This window comes from Mauremys reevesii, linkage group 4 (assembly GCF_016161935.1).
Source record: "Mauremys reevesii isolate NIE-2019 linkage group 4, ASM1616193v1, whole genome shotgun sequence".
NCBI lineage: Eukaryota > Metazoa > Chordata > Testudines > Geoemydidae > Mauremys > Mauremys reevesii.
This window is the reverse complement of record NC_052626.1, coordinates 71,166,171-71,182,075: the sequence shown is the minus strand read 5'-3', so window position 1 is coordinate 71,182,075 and position 15,905 is coordinate 71,166,171. Positions and strand designations below refer to the sequence as shown.

The window sequence follows — 15,905 nt, the reverse complement described above, 5'->3', positions numbered from 1 at the left end:
AAGGTGCAAATTTTTAACAGTGATGATAATTATCCATTGGAATAGTTTCCAAAGGTTGTGGTGGATTCCCACCACTGGCAATTTTTAAATCAAGATTGGATGTTTTTCTAAAAGATATGCTCTAGTTCAAACAGGAATTACTTCAGGGAAGTAATGGCCTGAGTTATTCAGGAGGTCTGACTAGATGATCACAAACGTGACTGTCCCTTCTGGCCTCAGAATCTATGAAATAAAAGCCTAGAGGTAAAATATGTAGAGGGAGGATATGCTTTCTTCCCCACTCTGTGCTCGCGAGCATTGGTTTTGTTTTGGCTTTCTTTAGGCTGCTGCAAATCCTTGTATTTGGGACTTGACTTAGAGCTGCCTTTTCTAGTGAAGGACAGTTGACTTCAGCATAGTCATGAAAAGTTATGACTTCTCTTGTGAGAGGGAAGCAGTAGTCAGAGCAGTCAACAGGCTTTCTAGGTTTTATACAATTCCCAGCTTCGCTTTGAGCCTATGCATCCCACCATCTGAGCTAATTAGGTAGAAAATATTCTTGTGGCCACAGCTAGAAACATGATATACACGTCCAGTGCTGTTGTATGGTGGGAATATAGAAAGCTATGGGACAGCATGTATTGTGCTGTAAATAGTAGTTTTCGGCAGTTTATCCATTATTGCAAATAGCACTTCACAAAGCATGCTCCCTGCTGCAACCCCACAAAGTTGCTTGGGGCATAGTACCATAGTACCTTGGCCTACAAGGCCTCACTTAGTGCTACTCAGACTAGTGGCTAAAGTGCTGGTGGAGCTGGAAGGGGAACTATGTAACAATAAGGGAGAAGAGTCATGACCTAATGTTGGTTGGACCAGTGAGAGATGGATTTGCATTGCCTTGAAATATTTCAAGTTCTGTGGGAAATGTACATTTTTCCTCCACTGGTGAGCATGAACCCAAAGTTGTCCTGGACAACTCAGGTGTCTTCAAAGCCCTAGTAGACACTGGTAGATCCCACTGGAGGAACAGACCAACTTTCTTCACAACAACTAACTTTGAAATGCTTTGGAATTGCTACTGACCCTGACCTATTCTAGCATGAATTAGCAGAGCAAAGCCCAGTGCAGTGATCTGGTCAACTCTAATTTACAGATGTGCAGAAGAGGAGCAGCCAGAGAATGCTTGTAGCTTTACCTGAGCTTCTGTCTTGAAATCAACAAAGAAAAAATATAAACTATAACTAAATACCCTCCTGCGGCAGTAGTTCTCAAACCAATACGTGGAGAATTTGCTGGTGCTCCACAGGGAACTACCTGGTCACATACTGCCAACTTCCCCCCCAGTGCAAAATTGCGTTAAAATCACCTAAATATTTTCCTAACACTAATTTTGTATGCCAGCAACTGCTGTAGTTATTGCAAGCAGAGGATGTAATGGCGAAGGGGAGGTGTGCACTCTCCAAAAAAGGTTGAGAGATCCCATCATAGGTTAAAGAGTTTAATGAGGAGTAACTGGAGCTGAAGCAAGTGAGGAAGAGTAGCCTGACTTCAGAAATCCAAAACAGATCCTTCAGGAGAGAGATTCTGAGCCTCCCAATTCCTAAGCCACTGGATTTTCTGTGGATCACAAATACCTTTTCCATTGAGTGGTATCTACCTTTGTAGCTAAATGCAACCACATTCATTGCCAGTGGCAGCTCTAGGGCCATGCAGCGCATAAGGCCCTGCGCTACATGCTCAGACCCAAACCATCAGCCAGAGCATTAGCCCTGAGCCTCAGAACAATAGTCTAACTGATTCTGGTGGCATCATCTACAGCAGAGTGGAATCCTCCATCTTCCTGCTAAGAAAGTTCTACTTCCTGTCTTCCTAACCTAGGGGGGAGAGGGTTTTTTGTTTTTTTTTCCAGAGGCCACATAGCCCCTTTCCTCATTTACAATCCCACTCAGGCTAAGGCTATCAGGGGTGCACAGGGGTAGAGACCCGGTAATAGCTGGGGAGGGATCTAGGTGGGATTTTGTATAAATAACTACAAAACTGAAGGCTGGCTTTGTTTATTGTGATGCAGAAGTCAGTCACACAGTGGGCAGTGAGTTAGCTGAAGGCTGATTGGCATTTGTCTTTGGTGTGTGACAGATCATTGTACTAAACTTTCCCTCCAGAAGTGTTTCTACTGGAAAGAAAGAATGACCTTTCCTTTGTCAGCCTGTATATCTTGGATGCTGTTGTCCTGCTGTGGAGCCTATACAGACTGCCAGCCCCATCGTGCTGTGACATTTCAAGATTGTTTTGAAAATTCCAAACTCAGTAAATGGAAAATTTAAAAGAAAGCCAAGGAGCTTAGGAGAAGCATGGGAGGGGCAAGGGAGGGAGGAGAGGGTGGGTATCCACACTCTACAGGGAAATTAGATTAAACTCCAGTTTTTCACATGTGTTTAAATGGAAAATCCCTTGGAATTAGAAACTTCCCATTAACATACTTAGGTGGAAAAATCAGAATTTGGAAAAGAAGCTTTAAGAATTCTGCCAAAAAACAAACAACAAAGTCTTTAAGTTTCCAGATTGCAATGGAAAATACCCTTTGGGAACAGAGAATTCAACAGCAAGCCCTTCCCAGGACTGGAGTCAGAGAGAGAGAGAGAAGGGAGGATCCATTCTAGCAGAGGCTGCTGTGATCAGAGAAAGGGAGGAGAGATGCCACAGTAAACAGTTCTCGGTTCACCCAAGACATTTATCTACAGAACGGGTGGGGACTCTTACCTGGCATGGCACTCCTGCTCCAGCTGCAGCTCAGAGCCTGGCTGTGGACAGCACTGGTCCTCTATGTGTTTGCTGGATCCTGGAGGCAGAGAGGTAGGAGGTGCACCTGCAAGGGAGGAGGCTGCTCTGCAAAACAAATGTGTTTGTGCAGTTCCACTGGTGCTGGGTTTTACCTAATTCCCCAAATAGGCCGGGTGGGCTGGCCGTACTGACAAAAACAACTTTCTGTGATAGAGAGCAAATGAATTGTGCTCTATGCTAGACTCTATTCTGACTGAGGGGAGAGGGATGGCAGAGTTTGTTTCCAGAGAAGTTAAGAGTGCTCTCTGCTCCTGACATATACTACTTATTTGTCCCCCCAAATGCCTTTTATGCCCTTACGGTCTTTGTTGACACTACATCCTTCAAAATCAGAGGATCACCTGCTGAATTATTTCCTGTGAAATACCAAGATGTCCCCTGGGTGAGAAACCCACTGCCTGTTAGTGTGAGGCAGACAACTTGGAGGCAGGAGGAGAGACTCCTTTGGCCCCTGCTGAAGAAAGCTTTTCCAGGTGCCTTTACAAGGCTGTTGATTAGGAAATACTGTGAGGGAAGCCTTGTGAGAACAGTTTCTATTGGACCAATTATTTTCATACATTTCTTGTTATGTTTTGTTTATGTATGTTTTACTCTACCTTCTACACTGACACTGGAATGTATTTTTTAAATATTAGTAAGAGTGGTTTGGGGGTTATTCTGTTCGTTCACTGAAACCCTGCAGTTGGCTGGATGTTTCCCACTATAGAGATCTGTGCACTTAGCTGTGGTCAGAATAGGCAGAAGGTGAAATGAGAATCAGGTAACCACTAGGAGAAATCCAGAAAAGCAGCTCTCAGAGGATGCAGTATCTTTACCTGAGCCATAAGCCTTGCTGGAATGTGCATTGAGGAGATGGAAACAGCATCTTGAATCCCAGCTAACATTCTGAAAGCACATCTGGCTTTGATCAGGGAGTCTGCAGCTGTGTAGAGAAATGAACCTTCCCTCAGGCAGAAGGGAAAGCAGTATCCATCTCTGAACAGCTCCTACCATCCCCAGGGGGAGCTTTCCTCCAGAATGGAAAGTTGGAAGCTGGTTTTGGTAGCAGCACCATACAACTAAAAGATTAAATCACATTTCTGTTTATTATGTGCACCTGCTAATTTTAACACTTGGGATCCCATAGAAAGATATGCTGAGTACTTATGGCTAGTTTACCCAACATCAGCTCTGTCTTCTCCCTCCTCACACCAGAAGATTCCCTCCCTCCCTCACCCCAAAAAGAGAGCCAGCCTCCCATTCCCTCTCCCCCTGCTGCCAGCACCGCTTTTCTGCACAGAGAAATTCTGTGTTCTATGCTAGTTGTCTCCCAATTCTGGCCCACCCAATATCATGACCCTGCTTCCTCCTCCCTGGCCTGAAGGAGTCTGGAACTGGTAGAAGGGGAGCACACAGGCCAAGAGACAAGGGAGGGCTGTGCCTCAGAATCTTAGGTTAGTGCTACCTTTCAGTGGTCAGAAACGCTCCCTCCCTGATGCAGTGTTCACCTCCCTCAGCTTAAATCCCCTTGAAATGAGCCAAAGCCCCAGGTGACATCCACCCAGGAATTAGCTGGTGTCCTAGTGGTTAATCATTTCACTGCGCAATATGAATTCCTTGAAGCTGATGCTACAAAACAGTCCCTGAAGGAGATCAGTTCAGAATCCTTCTCAGACCAAATGGGACAGATACAAATCCCAGCACGGAGGGTTTTCCCACAGGCTTACCAAAGCAGATACTTTTGCTCCCTAACATCCCAGCTCCAGAATGATACTGGCTGGGAGTAAGGGGTCAATGTCCTGAAACCCTCCCTTCACTTTCTTGAACTTGCTCTATCTCCCTGATAAAACCCCAATTCTGCTCCCCCAAATCCAATGGTTAGACTCTTTGGCACTTAAGGTACATCTACAAAACAGCTGGGAGCTGTAATTCCCAGGGTGGGTAGACATACATGTTAGCTTTGTTCAAGCTATTGTCTAAAAATAGCGGTGTGGCTCTAGTGGTATCAGGGATGGCTAGCCTGAGCTGCTGCAGCCATGCTACTATTTTTAAGCACTAGCTCAAGGAGAGCTATCAGCTGTATGTCTACACATGCTGAGAATTACACCTCTCAGCTGCTGTATATTTATACCCTTAGATACCAGAGGCATAGGCACCTCAGAAATATAAAAAATAGACAGACATGGTTACTGAGAGACAATAGGGAAGATGTGCTAAGCTGTTGCTCTCTCAAGCTCTGTGGCTGTTTAATGTTTTCCAGATGGACAACTTCACACGGAGGACCATGCTGATGTGAATGTGTTTCATAACAAGCTGGAGGATGCCAACGTCATGCTAGAGGTTATTTGGGTTATGTTCTGGGCCTGTGGGAAAGGATGAGAGTGTGTGAGCTCCTGTGAGGGCTAGGGGTGGGGGATCCTGCCCAATCTGCTTTTAAACACCCAAATGTTCCGCTAGTTCTCACTGTTTTTCTATTTCAGGAGACTCTAGAAGATGCCTTAGTACACATCTCAGCAAAGTCACTGCCATATTGAATGAGACCAGTGAGTAGGGTGACCAGATGTCCCATTTTTTGGGTCTTTTTCTTATATAGGCTCCTATTACCCCCCTCCCTCATCCCGATTTTTCACACTTGCTGTCTGGGCACCCCACCAGTGAGGTCCAACTAGTCCAGCATCTTGTCTCTGTTGGTAGCCAGCACCAAATGCTTCAGAGGAAACCCCACAATTGATAATTATGGAATAACTTTCCTTAACCCCTGTCAGTTAGTGGTTGGCTTATGCTCTGAGGAAGGAAGGTTTAATTATGGCACTTCTAGAGGGGTGAGTAGGGGAGTAATAAGTGAATGGGACAGGCCATACTGCGGTAGGAATACTTTTTCAAATGAACTGAGAGAAAGCAAATAGGAAGGAGCCCACTGAGCAAGGACAGAAGTAGCCAGGGTTAAGGGGTAGACTTACCTGATGGGACAACTGGGGATACCCCATGTTGCTGAAAGCCAGTGTTGGTCCCAGGATATTATAGAGACAAGGGGGGGTGAGATAATATCTTTTAATACACACACAGCTCTTCTTCAGGCCCCTCTCCCCAGCAGAAGTTGGCTCAATAAAAGAGGTTACCTCACCCTCCTTGTCTCTCTAATAAGATGTACACAAAAGCAAAGCCTCCAGTCATCACAACATGTCCCACAAGGTGGCACCTTTGGGCTGATGATGGACAGATGGATAAAATCACTGCGCGCTCCGGACGGAGGCCAGGTGGAGCCTGTGCTGGGGCAGCGTGCAGGGGGAGTGACGGCGCACGGAGCTGCCGCGAGCGGAACCGTATTTCCAGCGATGATTGTCCCAAAGGGCGGTCACCAACCTCGGGGCTGGCCTGCTCTGGGCAGCACTGTAGCGAAGTGCAGACTTTCCACCAGGACTCGGGGTACTGGGCAGCGAGGATCCCGCAGCGAGGACACAGCTTGGAACAGGGCTCTTCGCCCTGTGCTGCCTGTTCCTCTCTGCCGGAGAGGACAGGCTGAGTGTGTAAGGAGAAATCATGGGGATGGGGCTGTGCAGCTCCCACAGCCTCCCCCCCATACCCGTGTGCGGGGCCGTGCAGCTCCCCCCCGCACTGCCCGCCCCTGTGTGCAGGGCCAGGCCGTACAGCTCCCTCCCACAGAGACAACATCGCCCCTGCTAGAATTGTTCCGTCTCTGACTTTAGCATCCATTGCTCCCCCTCCCTCATGATAGGGCTGAGCCCCCCCGCCCCATCCCTCGGGGAAGCCGCCCGGGAGCGGGGAGCCAGGGGGATGCACCAGGGGAAGGCATCCTGTTGTGGGCAGGGCGAGAGGGGCAGGAATTCTGGCCTTTCCCGGCGGGACAGCCTGCGGGCGGAGCTGCGAGGTAGGCAGAGGCCCAGACTCTGTCCCCTGCCCAAAGCAGCATGTTCCAGTGTCACTTTTCCCCCAGCCGCGGGGACAGAGCCGGTCCCGCTCCCTCCCAGAGCAGGGAAGGGGCACAGACCAGCGTGATGCGCCCTGCCCTGCTGTTCTGCTCCCTAGGACGGGGAAAAGGCAGGGCGATCTGAACTCCGTCTCTGCCCAGGTACTATTGGGTTATCCGGGAGAGGGGGCGGGGGGAAGCCCGCCCCATGCTAACGGATCCCCCCCCCAGCCTAAGGGGAGGATCCACAGGGCCACGGAAACCCACTAAGTGCGGGGGACAACTAATAAAAGAACAGGGACAGGAGTGAGGTCAAAGGGTCATAAGGAGGGAGCCTGATGGGGAGAAAGGACACAGCTACAATATAAAGAACATCCAGGAGCTAACAGCTGCGCAGGACGCAGGAGAAAGCAGCAGATGCTGTCTGGCTTCCCCGAAGCTAAGGGGAAAGGCCAGCTACAAAGTGGAGGAGATACAAGGTGGAGAGGAGGAGGAGGATACATGGAACAGAGAAACTGGAGGCTTGAGGAGAGGCATCCATCTCCCACCCCCAAATATAGAGACTGCATTGACAAAGGAAACTCTGAGTTTGGAACAGAAGCTCATTAACAGTGGACAAATTTAGTCGCTACAAAACTCATTAAAGCATTAGTCAACAGTCGCGGTTTTTTTCCCTCTTGCTCCCCCATATGAAAACACCTGTCTGCATCGCTGACGAACACAGAGAAGTGCCATGCAAGAGACAGAAACAGGGAAAGTCAGGGAGCAAGTTAGGGAAGGAAGGAGGGGAGCTGGCCTTCAGAGGGAGGGAAGAGGAGGTGCTGCCCAAAGATGTCAGATAGGGCTAAAGCATTGCCAGCCCTTGTGATACTACCTCAACTCATGATTTTAGGGGCTGGTTTTAAGCTGCTCAGGCTCTTAGCAGTAACTTCTCTGTGATTTCCCTTCTCCTCCCATAATAAAAATTAGCCACCCTATCTCCTTATTTTGAATGGTTTGGAAGCCAGGCTTCCGTTGGCTAATATGATCAGGCAGGCTGCTGTGAGGAGGAAATGAAGCAAGGAGTGAGGGAGTGGGATAAAGAGGATAATGTAGAAGCCCAGAAGGGAGACCAAGAAGGAGTCCGACATATACAGGCTGGACAGAGATGTTGTTGGATGCAGGGGAATGTGGGGAGGGGAGGCAAGAGAAGAGCACCATAGGAGGCAGGGGAACTACGGGATGAGAAAGCAGGGCTGGCTCCAGCTTTTTTGCCGCTCCAAGCGGCGAAGGAAAAAAAAAAAAAGATAAACCCGATTGAGCTGCTGCCGAAGTGCCGCCGAAGAGGAAGAGAGAGAGTGAAGGACCTGCCACCGAAGACCCGGACGTGCCGCCCCATGAACGGATGGACTGCCGCCCCTTTCTATTGGCCGCCCCAGGCACTTCCTTCACTGGTGCCTGGAGCCGGTCCTGTTAGAAAGGAAGAATAGGTCAGATGAGAGGAACTGGGTGGGGAAGTCAAGGATAGGGTGGGAGGCAGACACGCAGGAGCCTGAAAACAAAATCTCATTTGTTTGTTCAAATGTACATGGTTTTACCTTTAGCAATCGTGTTTGCATATTGTATTGCATACCCTACACATCCCCCTACCCTGACTTCCTTTGTACAATCCTGGACTTGTTAGGAGTGGCAGATCTCTTCATAATCCCTGCAGGGGACCCACAGCTGCAGAACAGTGGTTGGCCCTAGACTTCCTGCTCTCATACTGCCCTTCTCTTTCAGTTGCTCTGGGAAGGACTGGAGATTGAGGCTAACGAGACAATCAGGCTGCAGGATGAGGAACTGGCCTCTCTGCGCTCAGCAAAGCGATTTCTCCAGATCTTCCAGCACCAGGTTCCCAAGACATCAGAAGGGATCAAGGAGCAGCTGAAACATCTTTCACAGGCAGATGCCCCTCTGAGTCTAGTAGAGTTCGATCAGCTTCTCTTCACCAGCGTTTACTGCGCTTATCAGATTCGCTCCATTCAGGGCCTGGACAAAAATATCTGGATCAGTTTCTTTTCTCAACTAGTTGATGAAATCCTCCATGATCTCTGCAAGGGATTCTGCCCTGCAAATTCCACTCTCCTGGCTTCCTGGCCCTGGAAGGAGAAGCCTTTTTATTTAACCTCACTGAAAAAGTCATATCATTCCAACCTGGCCATGATGAAGAGAGGCACTGAGTAAGGAGACTGACATGATGAGATTCAATTGCATTCTTGTTATTCTGAATGCTGCCAGTCATCCCAGATTATGCTGGTTACTGTGCAAAAGTGCCACCATTCTTCCTCTTTTGCTTTCTGTATTGTACTGGCAACATTCCAGGCATTTATCCAACCAGCTATTGTCCCATCTTTAAATATGAAACAAGGCCTGGGATGTCTCCCTAGGATCTCCATAGAAAACACACTTCTGAGATGCACTTCTGCCTTGATCACTGATGGCCATTAGAGATGTCACAGCACTTTTTCCAGAAGTCCAGGTATTAGCCTGTAATGGCTGAATTCCATCTCAGGTAATTCCATTTTGCCTCCCTAAATTCCCCATGGTTGCAGTTGGATATAGTATTTTTCCTTTACTACAGTAACTCACTATACAGCATAGCTGTGCTGTTCATACAGCTGCTGTGTTCCAGGTGGCTACACTCTGCGGTGATTCATATTAAGTTCTGACTCATTTTATCTGTCATCCCATACCAGGTGCCTGGAACAGTTTCCCAAGTAATGTGCACCCATTTCCTTCCAAAAACTCCTGAAAATGTACTGATTCCATGAACCCTTCTGGTATAGATATCATTCCCCACTTTGTATTAGTACAGAATGGGTATTTGCTTGTCTCTCATCTACTAAACTTTTGAGGGCAGGGATCCAGTTATTTGTTCAGCAGATTTTACCTCTTCTAGAGAATCGTCTTCTACACCTGTGGTACTTTACAAATAAAGTAATTGGAACAGTACTGTGTATGTGCAATCATTATTTTTATAATCAGGAATTTAATCAATGTAGAGCTCAATTATGCTTCTTTGTCATACTCCCTGCAGCATGGTATTAGCAACATAAATTCAGTTAGTCCAGGTGAGTTTTATTTGGTATTGGTTTCTTGGTTTGTGCTGGCCCTCCCATTTATACTGTAGATGCACTAATCCTGAGCCTCTACAGCCCGCGCTTTGATGGTTAGGGTCATACTTCCCACACAGTTTTACTAGACTCGCAACTTCCACAGAGGAGCCACTTTCAGAAATGCATGCAGAAAATGACATTCCCAACAGCAACAATTAACTTTGAACCTAGTTTATATTTTTCTCTCTCATTATCTGACAGATGGAGATGAGATGCAATAACCCAATAATGACAGGCCCAGAAGCAAGATGTAGGTTTTGGGGCACGGAGAATGATTTTAAAGGTCAGAGTTACAATTTTACAGGAGAACAGGGAGTTTGCAAGGCATAGATCTTGCAAAGAGTGTAGAACTTGGGACCAGGGTCTTATTTGCATTCCAACTCCTGGAAACCAGAAATAAACTATAAATGCTGCCTAACACTATAATCCTACACGTCTTTGTAGACCCCTAATCCCAAACCTTCACCCATTTATGGAAGTCACTTAGTCTTGTAGGGGTAAGATTTCCATGGGGGTCTTGCAAATGAATATAGATTGAGGTAGATAAATTGAAATGAACATAAGGCTGGGTTTGGGTTTCACAAGAGGGTGAAAAATTTGAGACTACAATATTGCTAAGGTTTAAGTAAGGACCCTAGGTGAGGTGCATCTTTCTTGGTTGAGACTATGGCATTTGATAAGAGGACTCAGATAAGGAGGTACTGTCTGGGATTAGAATTTTCATGGGTGGTTAGGTTAGAGGCTTTGTCTCCTCTTGAACAAAGACAGTGAATGAAGCCAAGATGATGGCAAGTTTCAGCCAAAGTTTAGGCGGAGACCTATAAAACCTTATTGAATTTGGGAACCAAGCCAACATTTGAACACAGATCTCACACAAGACATTAATCCCGTAGCTCTGAGGAGCCCCCTAATATCCATTGCTCCACTGAACTCTTGGGTTCCCACCACCTCTCATACTACTGTGCTGCCACTGCCCCCAATCCTCTGCAATCTTAGTGCCACCCACACTGGTCCCTCTATAACAGGAGTGGGGCTCACTGGGACACAGTGTGGAGCAAAGGCAAGGACTATGAGAGCATGGACACTGAAATCACCTCTTATACCTTAGAAGTATGGTGGTGGCTTCCCCCTACGGCAGGGTTAGGTAGAGCAACAAGGAAACAAAATGTTGTGTTATGAAGTCTAGTCACGCTATAACGTTAAGAGTGCCCATTTCTTGGCAATGGTAGATTTCAATACAGGCAGTATCACCATACACATTCAGACCACTGCCATCCCCAAATGTTCAAAAATCATGAGCCACAAAATCAGGATATTTTAAAAAATAATACACATTTTGGGTTATTTTTATTTGCCTTCTTGTTTAGGAGCCTTAGGGTATGCTTGATTCATGTTTTCAAACTTTTCTCCATAACCACAAGAGCTAGAAACTTAGTGGAGAGTTTTGTTATGAAAACTGGGATTCACAGACAGACAGACACAATCTGTGGATTTCAGCAGCTGAAGCTTTAAGCAAAACATCAGACACTGTATCATGAGATTTGCAATAAAATCATAAGAATTGGCAACACTGGATACCTCCTCCCGCAATTCCCTGACCTCCCACAAAATACATACACTCTGGCACAGTGACATACAATCTAACTCTGCTTAACAGTCTTCACAACACAAACACATGCAATAGTTCACACAATATCAGAGCCTCTCTCCTGCCCAGAATCAGTGTCGCAGGCAGTTCTATACACACAAGTCCAGCATCTAAACAAAAAATGTATGTTTCCGCAAACCCTGCACATTTTATTTTTTTACTTTTATTAAATTCATTTCAATTACATTTTCTCTCCCGCAGGCCTCCCTTGGATGTGCAAGGAATGTTACCAGATGCTGTGCCTTCTGGCGGGGTTGTCTTCAGTAGGTCTCCCAGCATTTCTGCAGTAGCTCCCTGAATCACAACAGCTCATTTCACTACCCCTGCCACCAAACTACCTCATGCTTTATGCTTAAATTGAACGGTAACACTGGACACACACTACCCCCTGCAAAGATCATTCTACAGATAAAAAACAGAAACAGCAATGGCCCTGCAGCCAGGATATGAGCGTGCAGCATAAGGATAGCACTGGACACACATTAGCATGCTCTTTAACATTGTCATGTAGAGGGTGACGTCCAGCCAGGACTTGCACCCAAGTCCACTGCATCTTGGCTTCTCTTATGTTCCTTTCACACCTGCATTTAGATTTTTGACCTCGTGGGGGAACTGGGACTTGGGGGTGGCTTTGGCTGAGCCTCTGGATAGATAAGGAACCCTGTGAAGGTGATGTACTTGCCATGGTTGCTGTAGGCACCGTAGCCATCATGCTGGTGGCTGTAGAGCCAGACAGTGTCTCCGTAGTGCAGAGGTAACATAATGCTCTGGCTTTGCATCTCTCGCCTCTTGGAGTGGTTGTCATCATAGATCATGGCCTGAACCTCATTGTGGTTTTTCATAAGTTTCACTGACATGGTCTTAAAAGGCATTTTGCCAATGGTGAAGGAGAAGTAATATGCGCCTGGCACGCGGCACAAGAAGATGCCACTTGAGGAATTGAAATCCCTTCCAATGTTCACAAACTCTATGTCAAATGTGATTGGCTCATGCTGGGTTTGTTTCTCATCTGTTCCCAGGAGGCTTTGTGAGCGAGCAACAGAAAATGCAGAGCGAGGATCTCGTTCTCTAGCGGGCTGATCGGACAACATGTGTCCCTCTGAGGCTTCATTCTGCTCTCCTGAAAGCTGATGAATAGCTGGATGGGGCAGCCCTGCAGCTCCCCCCAGCTCTTGAGAGACCACTCCATTTTGGAAGTAGGCAGAAGTATCTGGATAGATAAGATACCCATTGAAAGTTGTGTATGGGCCCGCATTGCTGTAGAGGGCATACTTGGGGTCCCCATGTAAACGCAGCCAGACTGTATCTCCATAGTCCAGCTGCAGCATGGCACTCTGGCTAGCCACCTTCCGCTCCTTACGGTGATGCTCATCATACACAATCACTTGCACCTCATTCTTGTTTCTCATCAGCATGACAGACAAGTTTTTCTTGGGGTATTTCCCAACTGTGAAGGAGAAGTAATAGGCCCCAGGGATCCGACACCTAAACAACCCAGCCTTGGGATCAAAGTCACTGCCAATGTTCACATAGACCTTGTCAAAGGTGATGACCATCTCAATGCTCCCTTCCATGCTGCTGGTTCTAGCCACAGAGAAAGCAGAGCGGAACTCAGTCCCAGGATCAGTGGGGTAGCCATACACAAGGGTACAGGCCATGTGGCAGAGGAAGCTAAACAGGAGCTTAGCTTTCAGGGCCATCATCATATCTGAAAAGAAAAAGGGAACACATTTTAGCGTAAGTATTTTCAACTTATACACCAAGTGTATCCCAGAACTGTACCTTGTTACATAGACTCCAGGGCCTGTGTCAGGCTTTGTTGAGTCCTGAGTCTCATCTCTGATCAGTGTGAGTGAAGACAGACGAGCTAACTATGACCTGGGACCATGACTCAATTCAGATCCCAGGGCTGTCTGCAGCCAGAGGTGGAGCTTCTAGTCCTGTGCTCAGAGGCCTAAAAATCCCTTTGCTTTGAGAGCTGGCAGCCTTCAGGGGTAACTACATGGAGCCCTGCAGCTCACGGTGCACAGAAATCTCAACCCTCATCAGGATTCTGGGAGGTCTCCTTCTGGAAACACTTTTAGTTACAGGATTGAGATGCTATGACTAGGAAGCAACATTAGCCAACATAAGCCTTGTACTATGCTAAAATGCAGATGAGGAACATATGGTCTAGAGATTACCATGCAGATGTTGCTGTGCAAGATTAGCCAAAGGGCCTGATACAGCACTGGTTGCTTCAAAGGGTGTGGGAACTGTAAGCCAGGGAAGTTGGTGGACGCTGTTAATTAGACATCCTACTTATATCTACACTGCAATGTAAGCATAGGGTTCAAACTCAGGCCCTAACTCCCATTCTTTACACAAATTGCACTAACCCATGGCTTAGACCTAAAGTCCCAGGACCCCATGGGGTGGAGGGTCTGAGCCTGATTCATGCCAGGACCAGGGTTCAAACCCTATTGCTTTGCAGTGTAGATGCAGCCACACTGGATTCATGCTCTAGGAGTCCACCAAAAGTATCTCACAATCCCACAGGCCAATATTCTTTGTCCTCTAGACCAGTGGCCTCCAAACTTTTTTTAATCATGGTTAAAAAAACACACACAAAAAACGCTCCTCCTGCCGTGCACCCGCAAGGATCCTCTTGCGCACCCCACTTTGGAGACCACTGCTCTAGACAGTCAAGCTTGGCAGACAGTCAAGTTTTCCCACACTGCATCAAGAACATAGAGTTAAAGCAGCTACACTTTGGGAGGGCACTAGAAAGTCTAGGATATGGGTGGTTGGACTCAGGCCCATATAATGCAATGTAGACACTGGAGCCCTAAACTGAGACCCAGGGTTTAACAATTCCTAACCTAACAAATAAGTATAGATGCTCAAATCCTATGTTAACAAACCCAGGGTCTGCTAACTTGAGTTCTACTAACCCTGGGCTTACATTGCAGTGTAGATATACCCTTAATGTTGTTTACACTGCAGTACCACCTGAGTGCTGTACAGACATAGAAGAAGAGACACTCCCTTCCCTGAAGAGCTCACAAATTAACAGACAAAGGGAGGTGAAAGAAAGACCATGTACTGCAGAATGCTTAAACTGATGATAGGCCAGGGTTAAATGGTTTTATTAAAATAGATATATTAATTTATCTTACATCAATTTGTTATATATAAAAATTATCCCAAGGTGCCCCCCAGACTTGCCGTTGGTTGATTATTTCTTGTAAGCATCATGGTAGAAGTTAGTTTCAAGTAAGGGATTTGAATGTAGTAGCTGTGGGAACCAGTTCAGGAGAGGCAGAGCCCAGAGCTCATACTCCAGCCTGAGACCGAATGTTTACATTGCAATTTTATAGCTCCCTAGCCTGAGCCTTGTGAGCCTGAGTCAGCTGACACAGGCCAGTTGGGGGTGTGTTATTGCAGTGTAGACATACACAACCTGTGTATAAGGGTGACTACACTGAGTACTATTACTGTGGCATCCGTACTTGTATTTGGAATGGGAATGAAAGAAACGCTGAATCCTTTTCTGTCATCAGCTACATTAACCAGCATGGTTCTAACGTGCTGTCTGTACTCCACAGCTGACTCAGTGCATTTGGGAGTCAGAGGATCGGCCAGTGACAGACCCTCTGGCGAAAGACACACAAAGGGACTTTATCAGTTTAATAAACTCTTCAGTGAATTCTGACCTTATGTTGCCTCAAACAACTGCCCAATTTCAATTCCAAAGCAGATTTCTCTGTAAAAAGGTAACTTTGGACACGAGGGGAAAGGGTTTCAGAGCCCAGGCTCCAGCCCAAGCCCAAAATGTCTCCACTGCAATTTTATAGCCCCTCAAACCAAGCCCCAAGAGCCCAAGTCAGCTGACCTAGGCCAGTGACAGGTATTTTATCACAGTGTGGACATAACCAGCTGCAGCAAAGTTTCTGATTTCACTTTATCAGCTCTTCCCAATAACTCACTAGTAAATTATTTAAATAAAGTAGTTAATTATGCTGTGTTTCCAACAGCATGTGTTATTTCTGTGACAACTCCCACTCTCAGGATTATTTAGGTTATTTTTCTATTTAAAATCATTTAGAAAGTGTCGGGGGGGCACTGATACCAAAATACTAATGACTAATTAAGCTGGAACACACCTCACCATATCACCGACACAATCAGAAAGTCCTCAGCCAGCTACATTGCCACACTAAACAGAAGTATACTGCATCCTTTCTTGAACTCGGATGCTGTCGTTGCAAGATTCTCAGCTAGGAACAACTAGAATGCCCACCCACTATTCCAATAGGTCTTCTGGTGTTAAATTTAAACCCACATTGGCATCTCTTTCAGTATAACTGAACTTTTCCAGCAACAGTTTCAGTGTGTGAAGCTAGTGATAGGC

At 46.6% G+C, this 15,905-nt stretch overlaps 2 protein-coding genes across 16 annotated transcripts in view; one reads left to right on the top strand and one right to left on the bottom strand.

The window, feature by feature from the left end:
* Window positions 1-1,953: 1,953 nt before the first annotated feature.
* FAM180B (family with sequence similarity 180 member B) lies at window positions 1,954-9,663 on the top strand. 3 transcript variants are annotated; one of them, XM_039537839.1, is made up of 4 exons: window positions 1,954-2,286; window positions 2,721-2,832; window positions 5,060-5,139; window positions 8,489-9,663. In XM_039537839.1, the coding sequence occupies exons 2-4, from the start codon at window positions 2,745-2,747 to the stop codon at window positions 8,930-8,932; spliced, it is 612 nt and encodes a 203-aa protein (XP_039393773.1). In that variant the 5' UTR covers window positions 1,954-2,286; window positions 2,721-2,744; the 3' UTR covers window positions 8,933-9,663. The 3 variants fall into 3 exon arrangements, 2 of the variants coding, with proteins under 2 accessions (XP_039393773.1, XP_039393775.1); XM_039537841.1 differs by lacking the exon at window positions 1,954-2,286 and having other exon boundaries at window positions 2,720-2,832; XR_005598207.1 differs by lacking the exons at window positions 1,954-2,286; window positions 8,489-9,663 and adding an exon at window positions 5,280-5,336 and having other exon boundaries at window positions 2,820-2,832.
* A 1,545-nt stretch (window positions 9,664-11,208) lies between these two features.
* C1QTNF4 (C1q and TNF related 4) overlaps window positions 11,209-15,905 on the bottom strand; it is a 57,082-nt gene continuing 52,385 nt past the window's right edge. For all 13 annotated transcript variants that reach the window (XM_039537828.1, XM_039537829.1, XM_039537825.1 and 10 more), the window contains one exon: window positions 11,209-13,220. In XM_039537828.1, the coding sequence (XP_039393762.1) occupies window positions 12,100-13,218 (1,119 nt within the window). In that variant the 5' untranslated portion in view covers window positions 13,219-13,220 and the 3' untranslated portion in view covers window positions 11,209-12,099. The remainder of the gene's footprint in view (window positions 13,221-15,905) is intronic.

What these genes read in the sequence shown, in the direction of transcription:
- FAM180B (XM_039537839.1), top strand. Translation starts at nt 2,745, where the DNA reads ATGGCACTCCTGCTCCAGCTGCAGCTCAGAGCCTGGCTGTGGACAGCA. An exon ending in TGGATCCTGGAGGCAGAGAG is followed by an intron (nt 2,833 to 5,059) that starts GTAGGAGGTGCA and finishes AATGTTTTCCAG; the next exon opens with ATGGACAACTTCACACGGAG. An exon ending in ATGCCAACGTCATGCTAGAG is followed by an intron (nt 5,140 to 8,488) that starts GTTATTTGGGTT and finishes CTTCTCTTTCAG; the next exon opens with TTGCTCTGGGAAGGACTGGA.